The 24,014-nt window shown below is 43.0% G+C and overlaps 17 protein-coding genes across 17 annotated transcripts in view; 6 read left to right on the top strand and 11 right to left on the bottom strand.

The window, feature by feature from the left end:
* K450DRAFT_194933 (uncharacterized protein) overlaps positions 1–246 on the top strand; it is a gene marked incomplete at both ends in the record, with an annotated part of 2,079 nt that extends 1,833 nt beyond the window's left edge. Inside the window, one exon of the mRNA XM_051584489.1 lies at positions 211–246. Within this exon, the coding sequence (XP_051449492.1) occupies positions 211–246 (36 nt within the window). The remainder of the gene's footprint in view (positions 1–210) is intronic.
* A 3,180-nt stretch (positions 247–3,426) lies between these two features.
* On the top strand, positions 3,427–3,824 carry K450DRAFT_216633 (uncharacterized protein). Its single transcript, XM_051584892.1, has one exon. The coding sequence runs from the start codon at positions 3,466–3,468 to the stop codon at positions 3,766–3,768; it is 303 nt and encodes a 100-aa protein (XP_051449493.1). The 5' UTR covers positions 3,427–3,465; the 3' UTR covers positions 3,769–3,824.
* Positions 3,825–4,465: 641 nt separating this feature from the next.
* K450DRAFT_216637 (uncharacterized protein) lies at positions 4,466–6,848 on the bottom strand. Its single transcript, XM_051584893.1, has 9 exons — positions 6,551–6,848; positions 6,321–6,479; positions 6,133–6,252; positions 5,990–6,062; positions 5,868–5,921; positions 5,424–5,790; positions 5,060–5,352; positions 4,885–4,995; positions 4,466–4,814 (listed from the first exon to the last, which is right to left on the bottom strand). The coding sequence occupies exons 1-9, from the start codon at positions 6,618–6,620 to the stop codon at positions 4,568–4,570; spliced, it is 1,494 nt and encodes a 497-aa protein (XP_051449494.1). The 5' UTR covers positions 6,621–6,848; the 3' UTR covers positions 4,466–4,567.
* A 19-nt stretch (positions 6,849–6,867) lies between these two features.
* On the bottom strand, positions 6,868–8,020 carry K450DRAFT_216641 (uncharacterized protein). The gene is made up of 5 exons (XM_051584894.1): positions 7,867–8,020; positions 7,669–7,800; positions 7,587–7,596; positions 7,419–7,473; positions 6,868–7,340 (listed from the first exon to the last, which is right to left on the bottom strand). The coding sequence occupies exons 1-5, from the start codon at positions 7,955–7,957 to the stop codon at positions 7,104–7,106; spliced, it is 525 nt and encodes a 174-aa protein (XP_051449495.1). The 5' UTR covers positions 7,958–8,020; the 3' UTR covers positions 6,868–7,103.
* Position 8,021: 1 nt separating this feature from the next.
* On the bottom strand, positions 8,022–8,942 carry K450DRAFT_216648 (uncharacterized protein). Its single transcript, XM_051584895.1, has 3 exons — positions 8,571–8,942; positions 8,350–8,484; positions 8,022–8,250 (listed from the first exon to the last, which is right to left on the bottom strand). Exons 1-3 carry the CDS (start codon positions 8,925–8,927, stop codon positions 8,125–8,127), a joined length of 618 nt encoding a protein of 205 aa, XP_051449496.1. The 5' UTR covers positions 8,928–8,942; the 3' UTR covers positions 8,022–8,124.
* Positions 8,943–10,092: 1,150 nt separating this feature from the next.
* K450DRAFT_267169 (uncharacterized protein) lies at positions 10,093–10,472 on the bottom strand (the record flags this gene model as incomplete). Its single annotated transcript, XM_051592824.1, has 3 exons — positions 10,093–10,262; positions 10,331–10,347; positions 10,420–10,472. The coding sequence occupies 3 exons, from the start codon at positions 10,470–10,472 to the stop codon at positions 10,093–10,095; spliced, it is 240 nt and encodes a 79-aa protein (XP_051449497.1).
* A 320-nt stretch (positions 10,473–10,792) lies between these two features.
* K450DRAFT_216652 (uncharacterized protein) lies at positions 10,793–12,897 on the bottom strand. Its single transcript, XM_051584896.1, has 5 exons — positions 12,475–12,897; positions 12,148–12,411; positions 11,533–12,066; positions 11,046–11,452; positions 10,793–10,971 (listed from the first exon to the last, which is right to left on the bottom strand). Exons 1-5 carry the CDS (start codon positions 12,650–12,652, stop codon positions 10,957–10,959), a joined length of 1,398 nt encoding a protein of 465 aa, XP_051449498.1. The 5' UTR covers positions 12,653–12,897; the 3' UTR covers positions 10,793–10,956.
* On the bottom strand, positions 12,605–13,686 carry K450DRAFT_216653 (uncharacterized protein). Its single transcript, XM_051584897.1, has 4 exons — positions 13,640–13,686; positions 13,496–13,569; positions 13,156–13,395; positions 12,605–13,090 (listed from the first exon to the last, which is right to left on the bottom strand). Exons 1-4 carry the CDS (start codon positions 13,653–13,655, stop codon positions 12,878–12,880), a joined length of 543 nt encoding a protein of 180 aa, XP_051449499.1. The 5' UTR covers positions 13,656–13,686; the 3' UTR covers positions 12,605–12,877.
* Positions 13,687–13,763: 77 nt separating this feature from the next.
* On the bottom strand, positions 13,764–15,458 carry K450DRAFT_216658 (uncharacterized protein). Its single transcript, XM_051584898.1, has 4 exons — positions 15,111–15,458; positions 14,748–15,050; positions 14,299–14,559; positions 13,764–14,235 (listed from the first exon to the last, which is right to left on the bottom strand). The coding sequence occupies exons 1-4, from the start codon at positions 15,394–15,396 to the stop codon at positions 13,964–13,966; spliced, it is 1,122 nt and encodes a 373-aa protein (XP_051449500.1). The 5' UTR covers positions 15,397–15,458; the 3' UTR covers positions 13,764–13,963.
* Positions 15,459–15,537: 79 nt separating this feature from the next.
* Positions 15,538–16,450, top strand: K450DRAFT_216661 (uncharacterized protein). The gene is made up of 3 exons (XM_051584899.1): positions 15,538–15,674; positions 15,744–15,847; positions 15,966–16,450. The coding sequence occupies exons 1-3, from the start codon at positions 15,563–15,565 to the stop codon at positions 16,362–16,364; spliced, it is 615 nt and encodes a 204-aa protein (XP_051449501.1). The 5' UTR covers positions 15,538–15,562; the 3' UTR covers positions 16,365–16,450.
* Position 16,451: 1 nt separating this feature from the next.
* Positions 16,452–17,945, top strand: K450DRAFT_296018 (uncharacterized protein). Its single transcript, XM_051593624.1, has 2 exons — positions 16,452–17,292; positions 17,376–17,945. The coding sequence occupies exons 1-2, from the start codon at positions 16,551–16,553 to the stop codon at positions 17,486–17,488; spliced, it is 855 nt and encodes a 284-aa protein (XP_051449502.1). The 5' UTR covers positions 16,452–16,550; the 3' UTR covers positions 17,489–17,945.
* K450DRAFT_216664 (uncharacterized protein) lies at positions 17,374–17,801 on the top strand. The gene has a single exon (XM_051584900.1). It carries the CDS (start codon positions 17,615–17,617, stop codon positions 17,780–17,782), a length of 168 nt encoding a protein of 55 aa, XP_051449503.1. The 5' UTR covers positions 17,374–17,614; the 3' UTR covers positions 17,783–17,801.
* Positions 17,634–19,470, bottom strand: K450DRAFT_216665 (uncharacterized protein). Its single transcript, XM_051584901.1, has 5 exons — positions 19,179–19,470; positions 19,013–19,112; positions 18,233–18,942; positions 17,966–18,156; positions 17,634–17,899 (listed from the first exon to the last, which is right to left on the bottom strand). The coding sequence occupies exons 1-5, from the start codon at positions 19,425–19,427 to the stop codon at positions 17,821–17,823; spliced, it is 1,329 nt and encodes a 442-aa protein (XP_051449504.1). The 5' UTR covers positions 19,428–19,470; the 3' UTR covers positions 17,634–17,820.
* An 86-nt stretch (positions 19,471–19,556) lies between these two features.
* On the bottom strand, positions 19,557–21,387 carry K450DRAFT_216669 (uncharacterized protein). The gene is made up of 5 exons (XM_051584902.1): positions 20,774–21,387; positions 20,681–20,708; positions 20,519–20,614; positions 20,286–20,443; positions 19,557–20,223 (listed from the first exon to the last, which is right to left on the bottom strand). Exons 1-5 carry the CDS (start codon positions 21,234–21,236, stop codon positions 19,658–19,660), a joined length of 1,311 nt encoding a protein of 436 aa, XP_051449505.1. The 5' UTR covers positions 21,237–21,387; the 3' UTR covers positions 19,557–19,657.
* Positions 21,388–21,786: 399 nt separating this feature from the next.
* K450DRAFT_216672 (uncharacterized protein) lies at positions 21,787–22,365 on the top strand. Its single transcript, XM_051584903.1, has 2 exons — positions 21,787–22,089; positions 22,158–22,365. Exons 1-2 carry the CDS (start codon positions 21,940–21,942, stop codon positions 22,287–22,289), a joined length of 282 nt encoding a protein of 93 aa, XP_051449506.1. The 5' UTR covers positions 21,787–21,939; the 3' UTR covers positions 22,290–22,365.
* K450DRAFT_216674 (uncharacterized protein) lies at positions 22,235–23,264 on the bottom strand. Its single transcript, XM_051584904.1, has 3 exons — positions 22,957–23,264; positions 22,736–22,900; positions 22,235–22,646 (listed from the first exon to the last, which is right to left on the bottom strand). Exons 1-3 carry the CDS (start codon positions 23,085–23,087, stop codon positions 22,511–22,513), a joined length of 432 nt encoding a protein of 143 aa, XP_051449507.1. The 5' UTR covers positions 23,088–23,264; the 3' UTR covers positions 22,235–22,510.
* Positions 23,234–23,944, bottom strand: K450DRAFT_216676 (uncharacterized protein). The gene is made up of 3 exons (XM_051584905.1): positions 23,871–23,944; positions 23,521–23,810; positions 23,234–23,442 (listed from the first exon to the last, which is right to left on the bottom strand). Exons 1-3 carry the CDS (start codon positions 23,914–23,916, stop codon positions 23,380–23,382), a joined length of 399 nt encoding a protein of 132 aa, XP_051449508.1. The 5' UTR covers positions 23,917–23,944; the 3' UTR covers positions 23,234–23,379.
* Positions 23,945–24,014: the final 70 nt, after the last annotated feature.

Here is a 24,014-nt window from a genome sequence, read left to right on the forward strand (position 1 = left end):
CGTGTACCTTTCAGCGAGTTCGAGCAGATGAAGGATATTCTGCAGAAGAACAATGGTGCTGATAGTGTTTGGGCGTTTATGGCTGACAATGAAGGACATATCTATCGACAGAAGTCCGTTGCTGATGCACAAGTTGTATGCATGGTGCTGTTCTTGAAGCACTTTTTATAAGAAAATTTTAACTTCTGCATTAAATATAATATATCATAGCATGTTCCATTTGCGCGATACAAGGGTGAAAAATAGGTGAAGAATTGAAAAGTCTTCGACGGAGACAATATTGCCTTGTCAGCCTACAAGGTAAAAAAAAAGAAGAGTTACAAAAATATTGAACAAGCCTGAAAGGTTGTCATTGCGCAATTCATCTGAATGATTCAACTGTCATGCAAGATCAGGTTACATGCATGTCGTGTGCTGTACCTGAGCGTCCTATGGCCCGAAGGCATGGAGTTCTGAATTGCAAATGTATTAGCTCCGAAAAAGCAAAATTATAAAAAACTACCATTTTGGTTCTTTGAATGGGTCTACCTTTTTCCTCTACACTTTTCTTTTCCATCATGGTTTCTAGTTTCATTCCCGAGTGTGTGGAAACCATCAACGTCCCTGACGTTTCCCCTCAAGACATACAAGACTTCAGTGTCTTTGAAGGTGCTAAACCATGCCATATGGCCACGTTTGCTCACAAAAGTTGCAACAACCCCGAGGCCATCTATTATCGCACGCGACCCGAAGGAAGTGAGTCAGAAGAAATCTACCATGTCGCGTCCGCCGATGATGCAGAAGCGATTCGAGTTACCTACTTGACTGGAAAAGGCAAAGGGAATGTCATCGATACGTTTACTCCTATCGAATACGATGAAGATATCCATGGTCAACGCCGGGATGGCGGAGCCATTTGCACCATTGATGCCAATGGCGAAGAGTTTTTCCAGGTGTTCCGATTATTGCCTGCCGCTGATGATCAGTCACATCAACTTGAGCCCTGGACTGCTCCTGGAACCTTGTCTCGAAGTATCAGAGTGACTCATGACGAATCCAAGCTCTTCTACATGTGCAATGCTCGCAATGGCAAGGATATGGACTTGTATATGCGACATCTAAGGAACCGTCCTGCTGACGAGCCTGAACACGGAACAATGATTTTGGAAAGAAATGGCCAATGGGTTCTCGGCCAGATCAACAATGATGATAGCAAACTTATGATCTATAACACGGTATCCTCATCCAAGATAGATCTTTGGTTGTATGAGATAAACACAGGCGAAATGGAGCAAGTGGTACTTCCTACTGACGACGACGATAATACTAGCATTAAGATCCTAGGACGGTTCTCCAAGACAGACCCCAATATTATTTACTTGACTACGAATTGGAAGTCAGAGTACACATCTATCGTGATATACAGTATTGACACCAAACTGCCTCGTCCCATCACAACGCCAACTCTTAAAGAGTCTATCTTACCAATTGCATGGCCATGCCATGGCTTCGTGTCTGCTACCAAGATTCTCATTGACGCCAAAGTGGACGGTTACGATGAGCTTTATGCCTTTGATATTGCAACCGAAACTGTAAAGAAGGTGGATATTCCAGAATCCATGAAAGGGCAAATCAGCAGTGTGAACACCTCTGAGCTTGATCCCAATTTGGCGATTTTCACCCTCGACTCAGTCGCTTCCCCTGGTGTCATCTATCAGGTCAACCTTGATAACTTACAGCTCAAGCCTTACAAAGCAACCTCTGCTTCCAAAACACAGCACCCAGTAGGATTCCCTAAACTCGTTCGTTACAAGTCTTTTGATGGACTGGAAATTCCAGCATTTGTCTACCTCCCTGCCAAGTACAATGGGGTCAACATAGAAAGCATCAATGCCGACGATAAATTACCCGTCGTCATTTACATGCATGGAGGACCTGCATCGCAGCACACGCCATCATATAACCCTCGCCTTTACCTTCAGTACTTCGTCCATACTCTGAACTGCTGTGTCATTGCACCCAATGTCCGCGGATCGTCCGGTTATGGCAAAACCTATATGGAGGCGGACGACGGAGTCAAGCGAGAGGACTCGGTGAAAGATATCGGTTCGCTACTTGATTATATTTCCAGCGATATGCCGTTCCTGGACTCTTCGAGAATTGCCGCCATGGGTAGATCCTACGGCGGTTACATGACCTTGGCGTGTATGACTCATTTTTCCGATCGTCTCAAGTGTGCTGTCGAGACTTGTGGCATTTCAAACTGGGTGACGTTCTTAGAGACCACGGCCGACCATCGAAGAGCGCATCGTCGTCACGAATATGGAGACGAAAGCGACCCTGTCATGCGAGAATTCCTCCACAAGATCTCACCTATCAACAACGTCGATAAAATCACCATCCCTTGCTTCATGAGCCACGGACGGAACGATACACGTGTACCTTTCAGCGAGTTCGAGCAGATGAAGGATATTCTGCAGAAGAACAATGGTGCTGATAGTGTTTGGGCGTTTATGGCTGACAATGAAGGTCATATCTATCGACAGAAATCGGTCTCTGACGCGCAAGTTGTTTGTATGGTGTTGTTCTTGAAGCACTTTTTGTAGGTTCAAAGGTTGTTAACTTTCGAATAAATCATAATGAAAAGGATGCCTTTGACTTCTCAAATACATGTGCTGACAGCAACGTGAATCGTCTGATATGCAGCCATTCACCCTCATCTTAGCCATAGGAGCAGTCAACTTATCTTGTAATCCCTGGCTCTCTGCCACTGCTCCTGTTTCTTACACAATAAAATATATCACTCCAGGTGTTGAAGACGTCAAGTCATTCCCCGTTTGAACCGGAGAAATGCCAAAATCTCCCAAAAGAAGCAGATATCCTTATCAATACTATACCGAGAACACTCATCTTTTATTCAGACCCTGATTGTCAAGGTTATCCAGCTGAGGCCCTCATACACCAAAACACATAAGGGAACACCACAACTTTTGTCTGTAATGCTACGGTAAGCTGATTATGACAAAAAGATTTATAAGACTCAATAAAAAGGGCATTGATAACAATAACGAGTATACACATAGCCTGTTTTCTGTTTTGCAGCATCGCATGTTACTTAAATAATTTTCCACCTTACCTTATCTTATTTTACCATATCTACCTCAAAATTCATGAGCCTGTCGGTAACCTAAAGCAAATAAATTTTCTTAAAACCTGAAATGCAAACGTCCTTGGTTGCGCATATCTGGTTCACTATCACCAATCGACTGCCTTCAAACCTTCAAATTATAGCGCCTCCCCTTTGCATTGTATAAGCAGGAAAACTAAATCCTACTCACCCTTCGCCCTTCTCATCCTCCTTACCCCATCTCCCTGTTGCCGATCACTGCTTTCAGATTAGCAACTTAAAAATATAAAAATATGTCGTTTTACGTTTCTTTCCATTGGAATCACTTTTCAAAATATAGACTAAACTCATTGTCTCATATGCAACCATTCACGGTCATCTTAGTTATTGGAGCAGTCATCTTATCTTGCGGTCCTCGGTTCTCTGCCACTGCGCCTGCCCCCTACTCAATACGCTATAACACTCAAGATGGTGTAAAACTAATCTCCATTGAAGAGGGTATTTGCCAAATTCTTCCAAATGAAGCACATTCATTTATCAATACTACGCCCGACATCATCTTAGCTTTTTTGGACTCTGCTTGTCGAGGTCAGCCATTTCCTGTCCCGCCAGGAAGGATACATCAGGGAACTCCACAATTCTTTTCTGTGCTGATGCCATAATACACTGGTGATGACAAAAAGCTTTATCAATTTCAATAAAAAAGGCTTTGATAGCAATAACGAGTATACGCATAGCCTGTTTGCTGATTTGTAGCAAGGTATGTCGCTCAAAGACTCCTCGATCTTATCTTACCGTTTCTGCCTCAAAGCTGATAAGCCTGTCGGTAACCATTGAGCAAAGCATTCTTATAAAACTTAGATGTAAACGTCTTTAGTTGCGCATATCTGTCTCAATCTAACCACTTGACCGCTTTCAAACCTTCCAATGTCGCCGCTTATGGTATACCGCGCAAGCCAAGCTGCCTAGGCTTCGTAAGGTGACTGAATAGGTGATGTTCGATATAAACCAGGGCATCCATATTAGTATGCAAATCGAGAGTGCCTCAATTCATTTTTTTCACGGGCTTGGAGACTATCTATGGTGATATGTAGGGTCGACTGCTACTTGATCCATCTTACATTTTGATGCTCGTGAGCTACCATATTGTCGAGCGCGCACAGACCCATGTTCAGTGCCACAAGCTACCTGGTAAAACCTTCGCAAGTACTAAGCTGAGCAAACGTGGCTGGTTTATAAAGTGGCTGCTCTGCTCTGCTCTGGTAACAGGCGCTCAAGCCCTTTCAACAAGTCAAGTCGCATTATAGCAAATTATTGGGAACCGTTCCTTTGCATTTCATGAAAATGTATTTCAAGGTGCCTTCCAGTGCACTATTATAACTATGTATTAACAAATAAAAGAAAAGAATATTCTGTGAGGTGATGAGGGGAATAATAAAAAGGGGGTTTTCTTGGTACATTTTACTCAACGAACTCTCCCTTCTCTTCAGCCTCACGGAGTTTTTCAGTGGGAACGCTGTTATCGAAACGATAAGCCAAGATACCACGATCAAAGATCTCGTCCATCTGTTCAAGACTTCTTCCACGGGTTTCAGGAAGGAAGAAGTAGACAAACACACCCATGACGACAGCGAAACTTCCGAACAGGAAGTAAGTACCATAAGTGATGTTTGCAAGCATGACTGGAGTTGCCTTGGCAATGGTAGCGCTAATGGAAAGAAAGAAAATGATGAGTTACTACTTGCATAGTCATCTACGTAATATTAAGTAGCACATACTTCATGGCCCAGTTGATAGCGGTAGTCAAAGACAAGCACATGGCACGAATACGAGTAGGGTATATCTCAGAGCATACAATCCAAACAATAGGACCCCAGGAGAATTCATATCTGAGAGTAGAATGGTTAGCGCATATGCAAATGGCATACATAATTTCCCATAACTCCAACTTACCCAATAGCGAAGCAATAAACCATAACAATGGCAACATAGCCCTTAGCTCCAACAGGGCTACCCTTTGGTTCCTTAAGAATCATGTAAATCATGCCACCGAGGATATAGAAAGCAGCACACATAATGACAGATCCAATCATAAGCGTTCTTCTACGACCAAGCTTGGTATCAACCATGAAGAAAGAGACGAAAACAAAGACAACCTTGACGATACCATAGACACCAGTAGCAAGGACATCAGTTTCAGCACTGCTCAAACCAATAGAGTTGAAGATTTGAGGAGCATAGTAGTTCTATACATTAGGCCAATCAGTACGTGTCATGTGGGCAAAGGTATTGAGTCTAGGATGAATCTGTAACTTACGATGGCATTGGTACCCGTCCATTGCTGGAAAAGTTGAAGCATACATCCAATGAACAGACGTCGAAGGTTTCCAGACTGGAAAATCTCAGTAAATCTGCCAGACTTGCTTTCTCTTTCAAGTTCAATAGCCACGGCAATTTCTTCCATTTCCTGAGTCACCAAAGGATCATCTTCGGGAAGGTCGCGAAGACGAGCAATGGTCTTGCGGCATTGTTCAGTTTTGTCACGGATGGCCAACCAACGAAGAGATTCAGGCATGAAGGGAATACCAATAACCAAGATACCGCCGGGAACAATTTGGAGACCCAAGGGAATCTTCCATTGGGTGCTGCTAGGTGCAAGGTTATGAAGGCAGCCATATCCAACCCTAGAAATCAAGCACAGTATTGTTTACGTTAGCACAGCCTGCTTCAGTGCATAGCGGTATACGGTCGCACAACTCACCAGTAGCTGACCATGATACCAGTGACGATAAGGAACTGCCAGAGAGTACCGAGTCTGGAAAAAATAGTTGAGTTTCAATGCGGGGGATGCTTCGTAAGTGCTACGATCGCTGCTTTGCTTACCTTCCACGAAGCTTGCGTGGCGCAATCTCTGCAACATACATGGGAACCAGCATAGAGTTTGCGCCGACACCAACTATAGAGGGGATGAACATGTGTTACATTGACTAGACAAAGATAGCCGAGCCTTCAAAACCTGTACTCACATCCAGCGACGAATCGACCAGCAAGCATTGTATCCATATTAGTAGCGACCACTTGGAGAATACCCCCGACGATGAAAATGATAGAAGAGAGGACGATGGCGAATTTACGACCCCATCGATCTGCAATGTGGAAGATGGCATGGTTAGACATTGCGTCAACATTAGAGGCGGGTGGGCGGTATACGTACCGGCGAAGACATTGATCAGAAGAGCTCCAGCACAGCAACCGGCTTGAAGAAGAGCAACAACGTTACCCTTCACGTCGGCTACGTAAGCAGCTTGAGCCTTAGGATCAATACCAAGATCTGTGAAGAAGGTGGGCATAACCAGGACGGAAGATATAACACCTATGATGGATAGAACATAAATGCGTTAGGCCAATGGAGGTGCCAACAACCCTGTCAGAAAGGGTCCTTACCAGTGTCATAGCCGAAGAGGAAGCCTCCAAAGCAAGCAATTGTAGTGGCTATCAAAGCTAAATACTTCATCCTTGATGGCGAGAAAGAAACAACTGAGAGAAACGAAAGAAATGATGCAACAATAGCAACTTTATATGTTTGCTGGGTTCCCCACACTCTTTACCAAGCTAGCGCCCACAAACGTTTTTTGCAGGAACAGTGTCAAAAAGGCAAAAGTCCTAAAAGCGGCACATTTACTGAATTGGGTGCCATTACGATTCCCATCTTCCCTGGACGCCATCAAGAAACTATATCGACCCATTTCCCATCAACATTCTCATCATATAATATGTAATCTTTTAGTATAATAAATCACCATAAAATTAATCGATTAAGTATTCTGCCACTTCATGATGTACATAGTAATAACAGAAAAGATAAAGGGAAACACAATTTCAAATTTATAAACAGTCAAAAAATGGTTAATGTCACACGCAAAGAAGTTGGTGTGAGATCACAAGGTCTTGACAGTGTGGTCGGAGAAAGTAATACCGAGTACCCCTCATTTACAACTTAGACAACCCCGCCAACGTTATAAGTTTGCTGGGGTGGGTTGGTTGGATTTTGTTGGTAGTAACCAGCCGAGCCTGCGTTGTTATACTGACCTGGTTGGCCGGTGGGATAGTCTGAAGGAGCATCATTGTAATAGCCTTGCATAGTATCGTCAAATGCCTTTCTTCTCATATTAGGCGGTGGTTCCACACGCGGTACAAACTGGAGAATCACAAACGCGATTCCAACTAAGGCAACCTGGAGAGCGAGCGATGATAAATAAAAACTTTCTAGTTCGAAGTCCGTTACCCGCCTCTTACTTTCCCAAATACTTACGATCACACCAGACGCTATGGCAACCGCATAATAGTTGAGCATAATGCATCCTATGCTATTAACAAAAAAAGGTTGGTTAGTTATATCGCACACGAAGCCATATTCAATAATAGTCTTGGCAAAAAACCATATGGATGGATGACAAGACCCTGGAGAGGAGTTTCTTACAAAATGTAAACTATTCACAGGAAGGTTAGTTTATGCTTCAGCTACCCCACACCCTGATAAACCTTCGAGCATTTAAACTTACAGATACCACGGCCGAAGAAGCTGAACATGAACGAAACGTGCTGGGCGGCGACGGCTGGGAGTCTGAACTCAAAACCGAACACCATAATACCAAAGAGCATACAGAAGATGCCTCTGATAAAGTTTGGAAACCCTGTGAAATGGCGGGATGCTTAGCTGAGATTCATATCCACTGTCAAAATCAATCATCGATCGCTACCTCCAGCAAAAATGGTGAAAAGACCACCGATAATCATGAAACACCCTACAATGATATTGCAGATTCGAAATACGATGTCGAGATTCATCATAATAAAATATTCTTTTTGTCCAAAGACTGTGTTGAGACTAGTATTAGAGTAGCAGGTAAAGAGTAGTCAAGAAGTTGGGGCGGCCCAAAAAAAAAAAAAAGGAAACACGAAATGAGACAAATGATGATGCACTCGGTGGATTTTGGGTTATGTGTTACGATTTTACACTATCCTCTTACAGACGGAGCTTTTTCTCTAGGAAACTGTGCTTCAATAGCAGAGGCTAACGACATGGTGTTCTTAGATGCTCCGCTTTCGCTTTTACGGAAAACTAGTATGTTACCTTGGAACGCCTTTTGCATAAAGTGAGAAAAATGAATAAAACATGGGCGGATGTTAGCGCCGTTCACTTTCCAACACTGCCCAGTAAAAAAAAAACGTGATCAAGTTACCTCTGTCATATGTTCCAAACTCAGGCCTTGGGTCTCAGGCAGAAAGCAAAACACAAATATGCCGATACCGATGGAAATACCTCCAAAAACCATTTCTGTTTTCCATCCTATTTGTTCTAGCATTAAGGGAGTCATCTAAATAAAGTATAAATGCGTCAATAAAGCAGTATCATTGATCGATGACAGTTTACATATAAACGGGGCTTTTGCGTGCTACCAACCTTGGACATGATGGCAAGGGTGACAAAGTTGATGGTCGTGGTGAGCGACATGCAGACAGCTCTGATATTGTCTGGGTATATTTCACTGCAAATGATCCATACAGCCGGTCCCCAACCGATTTCAAACCCGATAGCAAATAAGTATAGCATTAAGATAGCCATAATTTGCCTAATGCCTATGGCATCGTTGGTAATATCATCAGACTGGCTGAGAAGGATACCAAGGGTATTGAAAGCAACAGCCGTGATAAGGGAGCTGATAAGGAGAGCTTGTCGTCTTCCCATGCGAGAATCTACAATGAAGAAGGCAACATAGACAAATAGTAACTTGACGTTGCCGTACAGTCCTGTTGCCATCGCCTCCAAAGATCCTCCAGAGATACCAATGGTTTTGAATATGGAAGGTGCATAGTAGTTCTATTTGGAATAAATGGGGTTTTAATGCACTGAATTAACCAAAAAAAAATCGTCCTACATGAGATTGGCTTCACTTACCACTGTATTTGTGCATGCCAGTTGCTGAAAAAATTGTAGAAGGCATCCAATGATCAGCTGGCGACGAACTTTGGGATCGAACAAGATTTGCTGCGCTTTAGTGAATCTTTGCATTCTTTCCAGTTGTACAGAATATTGGATTTGGTCAAACTCCTCAATGATATCGGGGTGGTTCAATGGTAAATCACGGAGTTTCGATAGGATTTGCAGGCTTCGTTTGTAGCGACTATTCATGATGAGCCATCGTATCGACTCTGGCATCACGTTTAAGCCACATGTAATCATGATAAATGCAGGCATCAACTGGATGATCAACGGCCACCTCCATTGCCAATCAGAAGAAGGAAACGCACGAATGAATCCATAGCAAATCCTAGTTATGTCACAGTAAGTCTATACATGCGTTCACGCTATATGTTTATATCCACTCAATTTGTTGGCAACTTACCAAAAGCTTAAACATAAACCATGGATTAACAAGATCTGAAACATAGTAACCATTCTTCCTCGAGAGTCTGCTGGGGATATTTCGGCTATATACCTGGGGATATACATATTAGAAGGCAATTTTGGTTGGTCAGCTGCTTGAGCACATGCGATGAGGATGAAATCAGGTAATAAAATGATAGCGAGGACTTTGCAATGAAAATGATAGGAAAAATAGATGTAACAAAAAGTGGATGCAAAATAAAAAAAAAATTAAAATCAAAATCAAAATCAAAAAAGTATTTGCCACTTACAATGGGGCTACCATGGCACCTTGACCAATGCCAACTGGTAAGTAAGAAGAAAATAAATAAATTAGAAATAATGGCCAGGTGGCTATTCATCCCATCGAATTTCCGTCATCTTCATCATAGATAAACCTACATCCTGTGATAAAGCGTCCCACTAGCAATGGTGCATAGGTATTACAAGCTGCCTGGATTATACCGCCAATCATGAATATCCAAGCACTGATCATGATCGTCTTTTTTCGACCCAATAAATCTATTGAAGCTGATTAGTCTATCGAATCAGTCGTACATCATAATAAAAATGTATGCTTGCCTGCTGGAATATTTGAAATGAGAGCTCCAACAGCACAGCCAGCCTGTAATATAGCAACCATATTGCCTTTGATCATCTCCCAGTTGTCTTCTGTAATGTTAAACGTCTGCATAAATCTTGGGGAAGTGAATAGCTCAGATACCACGCCTGTTAGAATAGTAGGTCAGCAATTAGGCGTTTATTTTGGTGAGTTTCGTGTCAGTCAGTTATCTCACCAGCATCGTATCCCAGCCTGCTCAGCATCAACATGGTATGTTAGCGTCATGTATTCAAGTTCACAACTAGTTGGAGCCAATTTAATTACATGAAGCCGCTCATGGACGCGATCAGCACCGCAAATTCGAGATGATATTTCATGTCGAGAGGGTTGTGTCGCAAAGCGGATGGTCTATAGTATAAAGAGAGAGGAAAACAAAAAGTATAAAAGGCAAACAATTTGCTTTTGTACCTTTAATAAGCTCCTGTTGCAGTACCAAGACTGAAATTGTAATCCTGGCTAGGTTCACAAGCTACTAAGGTATCGATGTCATACCATGATCCTCGTTTATGCCGTCTACAGAAGCTAACGAAAGGTTTTTTTTTGTCACCAGACTAGTACCCGTATCTCATTTGAGAGACCTACCAAGCCATTTACACCAGGCCCAGCGATGTTCATAGTAGACAAGGACAACGATAGATTTTTTTTTTTTTTTTTTTAAAAAAAAGACAGAGCTAGAATATTGTTTATTCCCAATATCATTTATCATATAACTACATTGTCTAAAAAACCTTCGTCCAAGTAATACAGGTCTTTACACGCTTGCTCTTTCTTTACATGATAGGTCTTGAAGTGATCATGGACTTAACGCATGGTAACCTATAAATGATATGACAGCATTAATCACCACTGCATTAAAGATGAGCAATGAAGTTGAAAAAAAAGCCACTTACGAGCTCTTCGGAAGCGGTAGGGTGAATGGCGACAGCTGAGTCAAAGTCGGCTTTGGTAGCACCCATCTTGATGGCGACAGCAAAACCTTGCAAAATTTCATCACTGCCTCTACCAATGATGTGCATACCAACTACTTTCTCTTCAGGGCCAGTGCAGACGAGCTTGTAAGCGGTGGGATCCTTGTGTTCAAGCATAGCATTCCACATGTTGGTGAAGCGTGAAGTATAGATCTTGATATTTTCATCACCGAACTTCTTTCGTGCAGCTTCTTCCGTGTATCCAATGGTACCGGCTGTGGGGTGAGAGAAAACAACAGTGGGGATATTGTTGTAATCCAACTTTGAATCACGAAGGCTCTCAGGGCCAAAGAGTCTGTCAGAGAGCTTACGTCCAGCAGCAATAGCAACTACATCAAAAAAAAAAAAAAACAGTTTCAATGCATGAAAATCAATCATAAGCAACACTGTTTGTCCACTTTCATCTTACCAGGAGTGAGCTCAGCATGGCCACAAACATCTCCAAGTGCATAGATACCATCGACGGCAGTGTTTTGATAATCGTCAACAACAATGTGACCTCTCTTGTCGGTAGTTACACCAGCAGCTTCAAGGTTAAGGATCTTGGTGTTGGGAATTCTTCCAACAGCCCACAAAACGCAATCGAAATCACCTTCGGCTTGAGTGCCTGCAGTAGTGTAATGAACCTTGATAGGAGAACCCTCTGGGCCATCTCGAGACAAACCACGAACATCAGCATCGAAAGCAAAGTTGACGCCAGTGCTTTCCATCTCCTTGAGCAAGGTATCCTTGATGATGGGATCGAACGATCTCAAAATTTGTTTGGTGCGAGAGAAGATGGTGACTTCACTACCCAAGGTGTGGAAAATACCAGCCAATTCAACACCAATATAACCAGTTCCAATAACAGCAACACGCTTTGGCTGATGTTCGAGATCAAAGAATCCATCGGAAGAAATACCGAGTTCAGCGCCGGGAACATCTGGGATAATGGGATGACCACCTTTCACGTACATTGAAAGTCAATGTTAGTATCTAAAACAGTGTCTCACGGGGGGTTTCCTCCCTTCAAGCAATGACTCACCAACAGCGATAAGAATCTTCTTAGCTTGAACTTCGCTGACCTTGTCACCGTCTTGAATCTTGACAGTGTTCTTATTGACAAAGCTGGCATAACCGCTGTAGTATTGGACCTTGTCATTGTTGAGATTTCTCTCGTAGATACCGTTCAAACGCTTGATATACGCATCACGCTTGTGCTTGAGCATGTTCCAGTTGAAGCTATGCTTAGAGGCGTCGACGTCAAAACCGTATTCCTTGGCCTGGTGCAGGGATTCAGCAATAGAGGCTACAGAAGCCGCGAGGTTAAATGCCAGCTATAATTCTGCCGTTCCATAGCCATTGCACTTACCAGTATTCCACATGACCTTCTTGGGGACACAGCCAACATTGACACAAGTACCACCAAGACGAGGTGAGCCTTCAATCAAAGCGACGCTGGAGTTATGCATGGCTCCAGCACGTCTAGCGGAAGCAAGACCGCCTGATCCACCGCCAATGACAAGGTAATCATAGACTTGTTCAGACATGTTTTTTCGGAGGGAAGAGTAAATGTGGAAAGCTCGACGAGTAGTAATGGACGCCAGTATGGAAATCTATCTGCAAGGCCTCGAGATTTAGAGAGGCTTTTTATAATAATATTTGTAAGAAAGTCGCAAAATGACAAATTCAAAATTTATATAACGGTTATTTTGATTCCGCGCGCGTTTGCTGAGACACACACATGAAACGCAGTATTTTATCTTTTTTATACACTACTGCTCTTTGCTTATCGTCGATCGTTCGATGGCCGACTTGACATCAGCTTCCAATACAGAAGTCACTAAAACACCATCCTCATTGAACCACTTTCCAAAGCTGGATTCCAGTGTGTAGTTTCCCTTCTTCTTGCCATCGGTAAAATGGAAGTCCAGCGTATAGGTTTCCGAGAGCCGCGCTAAACGGGCTGAGATTTTAAGCGTTGCTCCCTGCAAAACGAAACATGGGGTTGGTTTTCATTATAGAACACCCCCACACCATGCTATTGGCTTACATCTTTGGTTCCAACAAACACATCTTGCTTTTCGATGAAGTAGGCGTAGACCCATGCGATAAAGTTGATCACAAAGTAGGATGCTACGCAAATCAGAGTGACGGGTTTTGCCTTTTGGAATCCGTTCTTCCATTCGTAGTACGTTGCAGCGGCGGCGAAAAGGCATGAAAGGTACCCGAGAGAAAGTTTGACATCCATGTGTTGGTGGTTCTCAACATAATTTGCGTCGCTGGTCAAGTACTAGTAGAAAATAAAAAATGGAAGCACAAGCGCGGGGTGTTAGGACGGAAATAGAGGCGACAGCATGTGGGTTGGTCAAAGTGGTGATGGATTCGCATACCTTTCGCAAATGATCATCCACAGTGTGTTTAAGCTGAGTGGAATCGTATTTGTTGATTTTGATTTCCTCTTGCACTGCTACATGTCATACGCGCATGAGTAAACCTGATGATATTTGCAACATTGAATGTGGTGGTATACATACTTGTTGTGTTTGACATGGTACAAATTAAATTGCTTGCTATAACAGAAGGACTATCGTGTTCGCAAGGCAGGCAGGCACTTTCAAAAGTGCTCAAAATTCAACCTCAGACCAGACCCATTATACGTGTCAGCTTGAACTGGATATCTTTATTGTGCGACTTGCATGCAAGAACAAATAAAAAAAATTGAGCGATATATACAAAATGTGACAAAAAGTAAAAACATCATCTGCTTAAATTCCATACGAACAAGCGAGCCAATCTCACGCGCCAGGCTCATATGAAAAGGAGCACGACTAGGATCCGATGACCCAGGTTGAAAAAGATTAAGCAGTTGAGTCTTCGTCTACTTCAATGGTAAATGTAGAGTATGGTGGTGGATGGACCGTTCCACTCGTGCTACCTGATGCTCTAAATTGAGTGTTTTCAGGAAGATGTGCTGAAGTGTGGGGCGAGTCCTCGTCGTCTCTATTTCGGCTGGTGCTGCTGGCCAGTAATATAGATCCACCTTCTAGGCCGTATGCCGGTGGAGGTGCCATCGTACCCTGTATAGGCGCCAAGCCCCACTTCTTAACATTTGCCTCCACAAACACAAATCCTATTACAGCTTATGAGCGGGATGTCTTACAGGAAACACATTCAGTAAAAGCAAATAACCTACCCATTTGACCTAAATTAACATGTATCTGACAAGGTCCGTTGGCGCCTATGGTGGGAAACAAATTCCAGTGGAGATTAGAGTAGGCGTCTTCCAGTTTCCGGCCATTTCGAGTGAAAAAGATAGTGCCAGTACGATGTCTATACCCAACACCGATCACATCGCCCTCGTTGAATGGAAGCCCACATGGCTTCGAATTAAATACGCTGTTGGAATACTTTCTTCCAGAGTCCGAAAAATAGCCAACAGAGTATCGATTCCAACCTGAGTTGATTAAAAACAGTTATAAGTAAATAAGATCGGTAATAAGATTGGGTGGCTAGAACCATCCGTTGACCGAGCATATAGCCCTGTCTCCTCGCTTGCAATTTACTTATCCCTTTGCTGATCCTTCCTACCCCCCTTGGTTTGCATTAAAAACATAATAATAAAAATGAATGATCCAAACAAACCTGGCAATCTCCAGTTGGGATATGGCTTGGTAGCAACACCAACAGAAACCAAGGTCGTTCCGGGTTTTTCATACATCTTAGCTTCCCAGTAATAGACCTCTTGATTCTTTGGTAATGGCAAATTGGTTTGGACGCAGCTTTCACCATGATAAAATTGAATCTCCGTTCGTCCCGCTACGAATGAGTTAGACTCTAGTTGGAATTCAAATTCATACGCTTGGATGCCTTTCTCTTGGATAGACATGTATTGTGATAAAGTTATATCGGTTGGAACACAATCAGGTGGATTTTGCTGTTGCCAAGCTAGGGGACGCAAGTCAGTCGGTTGAGCAATTCAACATCCGATGATGGCTATTTCCTTACCTTTGGCTCGTGCATAGCTCAATAGAGCGTCTTCAGATAGCGTAGCAAGGTCTTCTTCTCGTTCAAGTGGCCATTCATCAAACTCTGCACCAAATTCATCATCGAGTGGTAAAGATATGGCCTGACGAGTACAGCATAACAGGGCTATACCGATAGAACAGAAGAATATTATCGCCAGTAAAAATATCCAAGACCAGACAGTGGAGAATGCTTCAGTGTGGAATGAAGTGTCAGCTAACGTAACAGGAATGCATGCAGCCAGTAGACCAATTGTGGCCAGCGGCATTTTGTAAGGGTATGCGGTAAGCGATTTGCAACAAGAAGAGAATTCGGTCCGCGAGTTGAGCACGGGAAAAAAACCCAGTGACAGTCTCAACATCAGAGTGCACCTCATAGCCCTTAAAAAGGCAATTTAACCACCAACCACGCCTTGGCAAGCATTTTATTCTGAAATGCGGACATGTTGTTTCAAGGTGCCCATGCCCATGGCGGCTAAGGCTGTATTTACGGTTCTCATTCTGTATTCATTTTGCTTTATCATAGTATCTATTGCAAAACATGCAGGTATAGAGGTCAACTGTTTCTGAAACCCAAGGTACGAACGTTCTGGTACTGACTGGCGCGCCTCCTTAGATTTTTCAGAGACATTCGGCTCTGTAGGCATGTTAGTTTTCGAAATATTGGTCCATATTCTTGTTCTGCTGTATGGTGCCACAGCAATCTTTATGATCGTCAAGGTAAAAAGAGGATTTTTGGGCTTGGTAGCTGGACATCGGCGGATTGCCCGAATATCGTCGGCCTATAGAGTTTGGCTTTTGATCCCGACAATGGTCAATTACTAACTTTTTGCTCCAGAAAGACGCAAAACATATGCATATGATGAGTAATGTGTATTGGGCCATGGTGGCTGTCCTTGGCCTTGTACAAATGATAATGCTGATCCTGGCAGGTGTTCACCATGGCAATACAATTCTGGTTTGTCAGGCAGAAAACCCCGGCGCGGACGCAGACCAATGTGGCCACTGGGTACAGACCTCAATGGCCTTACTTGGAGTTTCCTTCGTCATCTGGACAGGTTTGCAAATATATTTCGGCTTTGTCATTCAATCTTATGCTGTCAGTGTGCTTGGAAAGCACAGATATGGAGAACTGCGCACTCACGCCATGGAGGACTGGGACGCCAAGTTGGAATTGAACGATGGCCACGTTTCTAGAGTTGGAACAACTCGTACATGGAATAGCACAGTAGAATAGCATTATGTAAAATTGAAAATTATATAGTAATTGGAAATAAGAAATGTAGACAGTCCAGGTTTTTTTTTTACCTATGTTGGTTTGATTGTATTTCTTATTGCGTGCTTATTTCATAATGCCGGATATTTGGCAGTAGATGTTTGCCACGGCAAAATTTCTGCCGTGTAAGAAGTTGGCGGAGTAACAATGACCAATATAAAAGATGGTCGTGTTGTTCACTTTTTTAACACTAACATTGTCTACTATCCCGGCAAAAACTCAAGAAATATGTCAAGCTCACTTAACATTACCAATGAAAGCCTTCAATGCTGCCGCCGAGGCAATCTCCGCACTGGAACCCCCACGGGCAAAGAGGTCACTCTAGCTGGACGCCAGGCCTATTTCGCCGCTGCTGCCAATGGTAAGCCTGTAGGCGCCTTGCTTTATATCACGGACGCTTTTGGCTGGGACGTGTCTAATGCTCGTCTTTTGGCTGACACATATGCTGCCGACGGTGACCTTGATGTCTATATTTTAAATGTTCTGGATAAGGACGCTGTTCCTCCTGGCGCTTTCACTCACCCTGACCTAAAGTTTGACATGGCCGCTTGGGCAGGCAAGATTATCTCCTTGAGACCTGAGCACGAAAATGCTTACATTGAAGCTGTCAAGGAGCTTCGTTCAAAGTATTCAAAGGTTGCTGCCTCCGGTTACTGCTGGGGTGGCTATTATTCCATTCGTCTCGCTCAACATGATGACTTGATCGATACTGCCATTGCTTCTCATCCTAGCTTGGTGGCTGTCCCTGGAGACATTGAGCCCATCAAGAAGCCCGTCTTCTTTGTCTGTGCCGAAACAGATCAACAATTTGGTGAAGAGAAGCGTGAAGAAGCTAAGGAAGTTTTGGCAAAGAAGCCTGAAACAGGAAGCTTTTTCAAATTGTATCCAGGTAATTGTTTAAAATCGAGTTGTGTAATGGAGAGTAAAAGCCTTTCTGTTTATACTGACCTTGTTCCTTTTGATGTATTAAAGGTACCCAGCATGGTTTTACTACCAGACCAGATCCCGAAGGAGTTACCGCCTCGCATGAAGCTAAAGATGCCACTGTGACTTGGATTCTCAAGCATTTTGGTGTAACTAACTAACTAGCGCCTTTAGCCGTAGCCACTAGGCAATATTACAAATTGCCGTCTATGCAGCAGCCCTTCAGACTGTAAGGCTTATTGTACAAACACACGCAATCCCAAATCCAGAAGTTGTATCTCAATACTATGAAATTATCCAATCTATCAAGAGCGTATATCCAGGAAATAAACCAAATTTTAACAGTTTTACATTTTCAACCTTTTACTTCAATGATTTTTGTGGCGCTTGTCTATGCGTACTGTACAATTGTGGGTTCGCCCCAACTTATTCATAATTTAAGAGGAATATCTTGAGAGGGAACAGTTCAATGTCATATCCTTTTTACATATATCTAAGATCTCATCTTTTGAAGACGGTCAGTGATCTGTTGCATGAACTCGGCAGTGGTGGAGTAGTGCTCAGGCTTCAAGCTATGAAATGGTACGTTATTAGTGACCAGTCCTACTACAATTATTCAAGCCAATCGTCACACTTACTTCTTGCCATGAATAGCAAGGGCCAAATCCTTAGTCATCTTCTCGTCAATTTCAACGGTGTCAATGCAAGCCTTTTCGAGGTCGTGAGAGAACTTGAGAAGGTCCTGGTTGTTATCGAGGTTGGCTCTGTGTCCAAGACCGCGGGTCCATGCGAAGATGGAGGCAATGGGGTTGGTGGAGGTAGGGTTGCCCTAAATTGTAATACAAGATAAGTTATTTGCATATCACACCAACACAGTACTTGGAAAAAAATAGTGATGAACTCACCTTTTGGTGCTCGCGATAATGTCTAGTGACTGTGCCGTGGGCAGCTTCAGTCTCCATGGTCTTGCCATCGGGAGTGATCAAAACGGAGGTCATAAGACCCAAAGAACCGTAGCCTTGGGCAACAATATCAGACTGAACATCACCATCGTAGTTCTTGCAAGCCCAGACGAAACCACCCTTGCTCTTCAAAGCTTGAGCAACCATGTCATCGATCAAGCGGTGCTCGTACCAGATACCTCGAGAATCAAACTCCTTCTGGTAATCCTTCTCGAAAATCTCCTGGAAGATATCCTTGAAGCGACCATCATACTTCTTCAAGATGGTGTTCTTGGTAGACATGTAAAGAGGCATGTTCTTGGTCAAAGCCATCTTGAAACAGCTGTGAGCGAAACCAGCAATGGAGCTGTCAGTGTTGTACATAGCCAAACCAACACCACCTTGCTCGGGGAAATCAAAGACGTGGAACTTCTTGGGCTCGCTTCCGTCTGCGGGAACAAATTGCATTTCAAAACGTCCAGGACCATCGGCAATGAAGTCAGTGGATCGGTATTGATCACCATAGGCATGGCGACCGATGACGATAGGTTCCTTCCAACCGGGAATGATACGGGGGATGTTCTTGAGGATGATGGGCTCACGGAAAACAGTACCGTTCAAAATGTTACGGATGGTACCGTTAGGAGATCTCCACATCTGCTTCAAGCCAAATTCTATCGTTCCCAATATTTTAATATGAGCAGACCTATCCCATGCAAAATAGGGCCATTCATATGTACGTACCTTCAACACGAGCCTCATCGGGAGTGATGGTGGCACACTTAATACCAACATTGTATTTCTTGATGGCCTCAGCAGCATCAATGGTGACTTGATCGTTGGTCTAATATGCCAAACCTGATTAAACAAACAATACGTACCCATTACTTCATCCGCCATAAAAGCTTACCTTATCACGGTACTCCATACCGAGATCATAGTACTTGATGTCAACATCAACGTAGGGAAGAATGAGCTTTTCCTTGATGTCAGACCAAATAATGCGTGTCATTTCATCACCATCGAGGTCAACGACGGGATTCGCGACCTTGATGCGAGAACTTTGCGCAGCTGCGGAAACAGAGAAGGCACGGACAGCTCCAGCTTTTTGGAGTGCGGGAAGAGCACGGATGGCTCCAGACTTGAACAAGGCAGACATGATCAATAATAGGAAGAAGGGAGATTTCGTTCACAGCGAATAAATCGAATTGATTATCTTGCCTTCAAGCGGAGATGACTGGGATCTTTTGTCAGAGTTTGTGACTTGGTCTTGCCAACATCGTTTCCGTGTCAGATTAATGCCAGATGATACACCACTTAAGACACGGAAGAGCACTGGTGTGAACGTTTAATATTTGGATATGATAGACGAAAAATATACATTATATATTATTGGGATGAAATGGAGGTTTTACGGCGCACTAAAGACCACAAAGCCATGACACCGGCTCTGACAAGTTCAAAAACAACAACAGAGATGAATAGCCAAAATATAAACCATCCAATCATGCTGTTATGAACTTCTAAAACTTCGGGTTGACAAAAAGTCCCTTGGAAGCTATACATGCCTTTGCTATCACTATAGAAACTGTTGAAGTAGTCACCAAGCGTAGTGAGCGGAGCTAACTTCCAATAGGCAGAGTTCTCACTCGGGTACGATCGAGTATTCGTTCCGGTGGGATCAAACAAAAAGCTTGTTCTCCGTGCCTTAATTTCATTGAGAATAGACTCTTTCGTATAGTTTGCAGTCTGAATCAACGTCCAAGCGTTTGCTGGTACATTGGGATAGTGGACATCGGTTCCAGTCATTTGAATCAAGTTGTTTTCCTGGCAAAACTGCATGGTTGGATAATCAAAGGTACCTTGGTTGATGATTTCAAATCCATCTACTCCCCACGCCTTTAAATCCGATAAAGATGGATGGTTGGGAAGCCTTGGAACCTCATACCCATCCTCTGTTATCAATTCGTCAGACCGTGTTATAACGCAAAGATGTTAAAGCAAGGCATATTCTTACCGGTGGTGTTACTCCAGGGTATATGGTTGACAATGACAATCCCGCCTAAATCATGGACTTGCTTAATGACAGCTTGTAAGTCTTGATCTGTTGGAACTGGTGGTCCAATGGTTACAGTTTGATTAATTCCAATCAAATTCATATGAAGCCGACAGCATCTGGTAGATTTATGTAGGAACGTTGATAACAATTCAGTGAGAGAAGGCTACCACATGGCAAGGCTTCTGACTTACGAGTATTCTATAGCGGGAATAACCACTATGGAAGAGTTGTATTCGGCCAAAGCCAATTTCTCTGCTGCAAGCCCGCCCTCGATAGTATTGTGATCCCTATTAATGAGAAAGAAAATAAGAAATCAACAGATTTCGAAGCTACCAATAAATACTGATACTCACGATACTATCACGGCATTATAGCCGTTGGCTAGTAGTGCAAAGCGCTTAGGACGTTAAACATGCGATACTCTCATAGGTATTACATTCACATACCAATATGCCAATCTAGAAGCTGTCTAACGCTCATTCTTCCGTCGCTATATGTTGAGTGTGAATGCCCGTCCAGCAGAACATTGTATTGGAAAGTGGTGTTGAAGGGCCGAAGATAACTAGATGGATTCGTTGTCCAGTTAAATTGCAGGTTAGAGTAGTCGTCTGGATCTGGGAGCCCATCCGTGTATGTCAAACCTATGCCGATTGCTGCTAAAACTCCTATAATTACTATCAATGTCAGAAGTCGCACAAGTAGGCCAAGTGAGTATGTTCGAGCTCGGTGACGAAACTCTGGTGTTCTAAAATACTGAAAAGGGCTGGTTTTCGTAGTTGAATCTAGCAAGGGGATGGAGGTTGTTGATGAAGGCAATTCTTCTCGGTACAGTGGTGCCTCATCTCGAGAATCTTGGTTCTTCCTGAGACGGTTCAGTAGATTAGAGGATGCATTGCTTGAAGTCGACATGTTCTATCTTGGCACAGGACCGGAAGCCGCACGCATTAAAAAGCGGCAATTTCCGAATTGGATAAAACCTTGAATCTTCGGGAAAATATTGGCTATTTCGTAGGCATCCCAGTATCAAAGAAGATGCTGCTGTGAGCCCATTGTTTTGCTTTCAAGACCGGCATTATAATTTCCTGCTCTTCACTGTATTGCACTGTGACTTAGGCGTTCATACGTTGAAAGGGGAGTCAGCACCACAAAATGTTGGTACTGTGAATTCGACTTTTTTTGGAATGAATTTTGCTATGCTGGTAAACTAATAGAATGAATAAGAACACAGGTACTTTCTCTCTTATTCAGTTATCCACGTATCTCACCACAACAATAAAGTTTATTATGAGCAGTTTTTGGAGATGGGGGAAATGCAAGTTACAGCTGCCGCTGCAGCAAGTTTGCTAGATCCGCTAACATTTGAAACATGCTAATTATATGAGATACATCAGTTTAATATAGAATATAGAGTCTCCACGCCATGTGATGGCGTTGGGAAATAAAAATCCGTTTTCCTTTACTTTGCGAGCGCTTCACATTTTTTGCTACGGAGCGCAAATACTGTAATTGATTTGAGGCACATGCTGTGACTGCTAAATCCTCCCTCATTATCGTTTTAGCCCTTGTGGTTCAAATTTCTAGAGTTGACATTCACCACCCACAAGTTTACAAAATGCATCCCCCGTTGGCTTCCCATAAACATCAAGGTTGCGAGCACATTATACAAGCTCTTGACGATTGTCATCGGTCAGGACTGTTAAACAAGTACTCTGGAAAGTGCAATGATATCAAGCTGAAGTTAAATGAATGTTTAGGAGAAGAGGTAAATTAACTAGAATTCGAAATGTCACCAGCGAAACGCTAGCAAATACTAACTTGTCCACCCCATAGTTCCAAATTGTTAGAGCTGAAAATAAGCAAAAGGCAGCAGCCAAGCGAGAAAAAATTCGACAAGTGTGGAAGGACATGGAGGAGCCTCCAGCTGGCTTCTTCGATGCCAAACAAAAGGACCAAAAAGTTTAAATATCGTATGGCCTCAAAATAGCCATTTCTTTCATTGATGTAATATAGTTGTTAGACATAGAATAAAGTAGCTTCACAAACATCCAGTCTACTGTACAGGATATGCCCAAGAAGTTGAACAAGGGGGTGAATTGGTAGGTAAGTGTACCTGTCACTGCTGTTGCATATAACGGCCGCCCAGAAGAGTGCAGTATGCAGGAAGTTCTCTTAGAGCATTGGATTTAGAACATGTAATCACGACTGTTACTCGCCAAAGATAATAGATGTGCTGAGTTGTCGATGATACGGAAGGTACATAATTTACCATCCACCTTAAATGTCGCCATGCTGACTGCGTTCACGAGCGTTGTGAACTGACTACAATTATAAGAAAGTTAACAACATTATAGCGTTAGCGCTCTGTCTGAGAAGATCCGACAAGCAAATTTTCGGGAAAGCTTTCTTACTCATGACTGATGCGTAATATGCCAGTGTGTGCTTCTTCATCCCATTGAAGGATGTCTATATGAGCAGAAGCCCCAACGATGCCAAATCCAGCCTCTAACGCCTTTGCCAACTGCATTCTAACAGACAGTTCTTCGATTGCGACTGTCAACTTGTCATTTGACGCTCTGATTCCAACATTAGCTATGGATTCCTGCCTTGATTCCAATGCAAGTACACTTACACTATGAACTTGGCGTAATGCCAATCACTGATGGCAACAGTAGTTTTCCAAACAGCATGCTTGGAAACGGCATTACTGTTGGTCATGGTCGGTTGCAAAAAGCAAGTTCTACACCAGTCACTCGCGCTCATTGACTGTTTTCGTGCGGTATTTCAACCCAGGGCCAAAAATTCACTTCAAGCTTTGAACGCTCACAAGACAATTCTTTGACTGATGATAAGAATACATTGTTGATGATAGATTTACAGATCACTTTGATGCTAATGAATGTATATAAATTAATTCCAAAACGTTGAATCAATTGGCGGGTGCGCCAAAGCTCTGAGGGATAGGTCGAAATTACTGCTGTCAATAGGCATTGAACATCAGAATGAATTTTGTCCGAAACTGTTATCTCCTAGCTGTGCCTCCCTCTCTCTCTCTTTATGGGCTGCCAAAACTGACGAATTTCGGGTCCAACGGCAATCCCGTGGCAGGGTCAATATTCTATGGAAGAGAGGCAATATGGTAGAGGGTTATTATTCGTTGCATGCAGCAGCAATTGAAGTAAGTTTGCTGACTTACATTCTTTTTCAGCAATCGCTGTTGCCGAATAAGCCTAGCTTCATCAAAAGAGCAGCCCTGGCGCTTCATTATCTTTAAGATTTCCTCCTTGTTTTTCAACCCTGCTCTACTATCTCCTTCCTCAATGTTATGTTCTTCAATGTCGAAATTGGAGGAAGTAAGCCCATCTTCTATGTCATCCTCAAATGACCCGGCCGATGTTGGCAGTAGATGGTAGCCAATTAGTCTATTGGTATTATCAGCAAGTTTGGAGAAGGCAGCTTGTAAACGCTTTCGGAATATAATTCCGACTTGGTTTTGATTAGTATGTATTTTATAAGGCGCGTTTGAGAAATAACGTCCACGCATACCTGCAAGCAGTAAAACACAAAGTAGCAGCCAAATTGTAGTGCTCATTAGTTAACAACGTTTTCAATTGGTCTCGCTAGGCATTCCGTTGAGCTTTGTAATATTTAAAGGCCGCTTCCTATTACTGCCATTGGCTGCTTTTCTTT

Source organism: Umbelopsis ramanniana, assembly GCF_025399195.1.
Source record: "Umbelopsis ramanniana AG unplaced genomic scaffold K450scaffold_1, whole genome shotgun sequence".
Lineage (NCBI taxonomy): Eukaryota > Fungi > Mucoromycota > Umbelopsidomycetes > Umbelopsidales > Umbelopsidaceae > Umbelopsis > Umbelopsis ramanniana.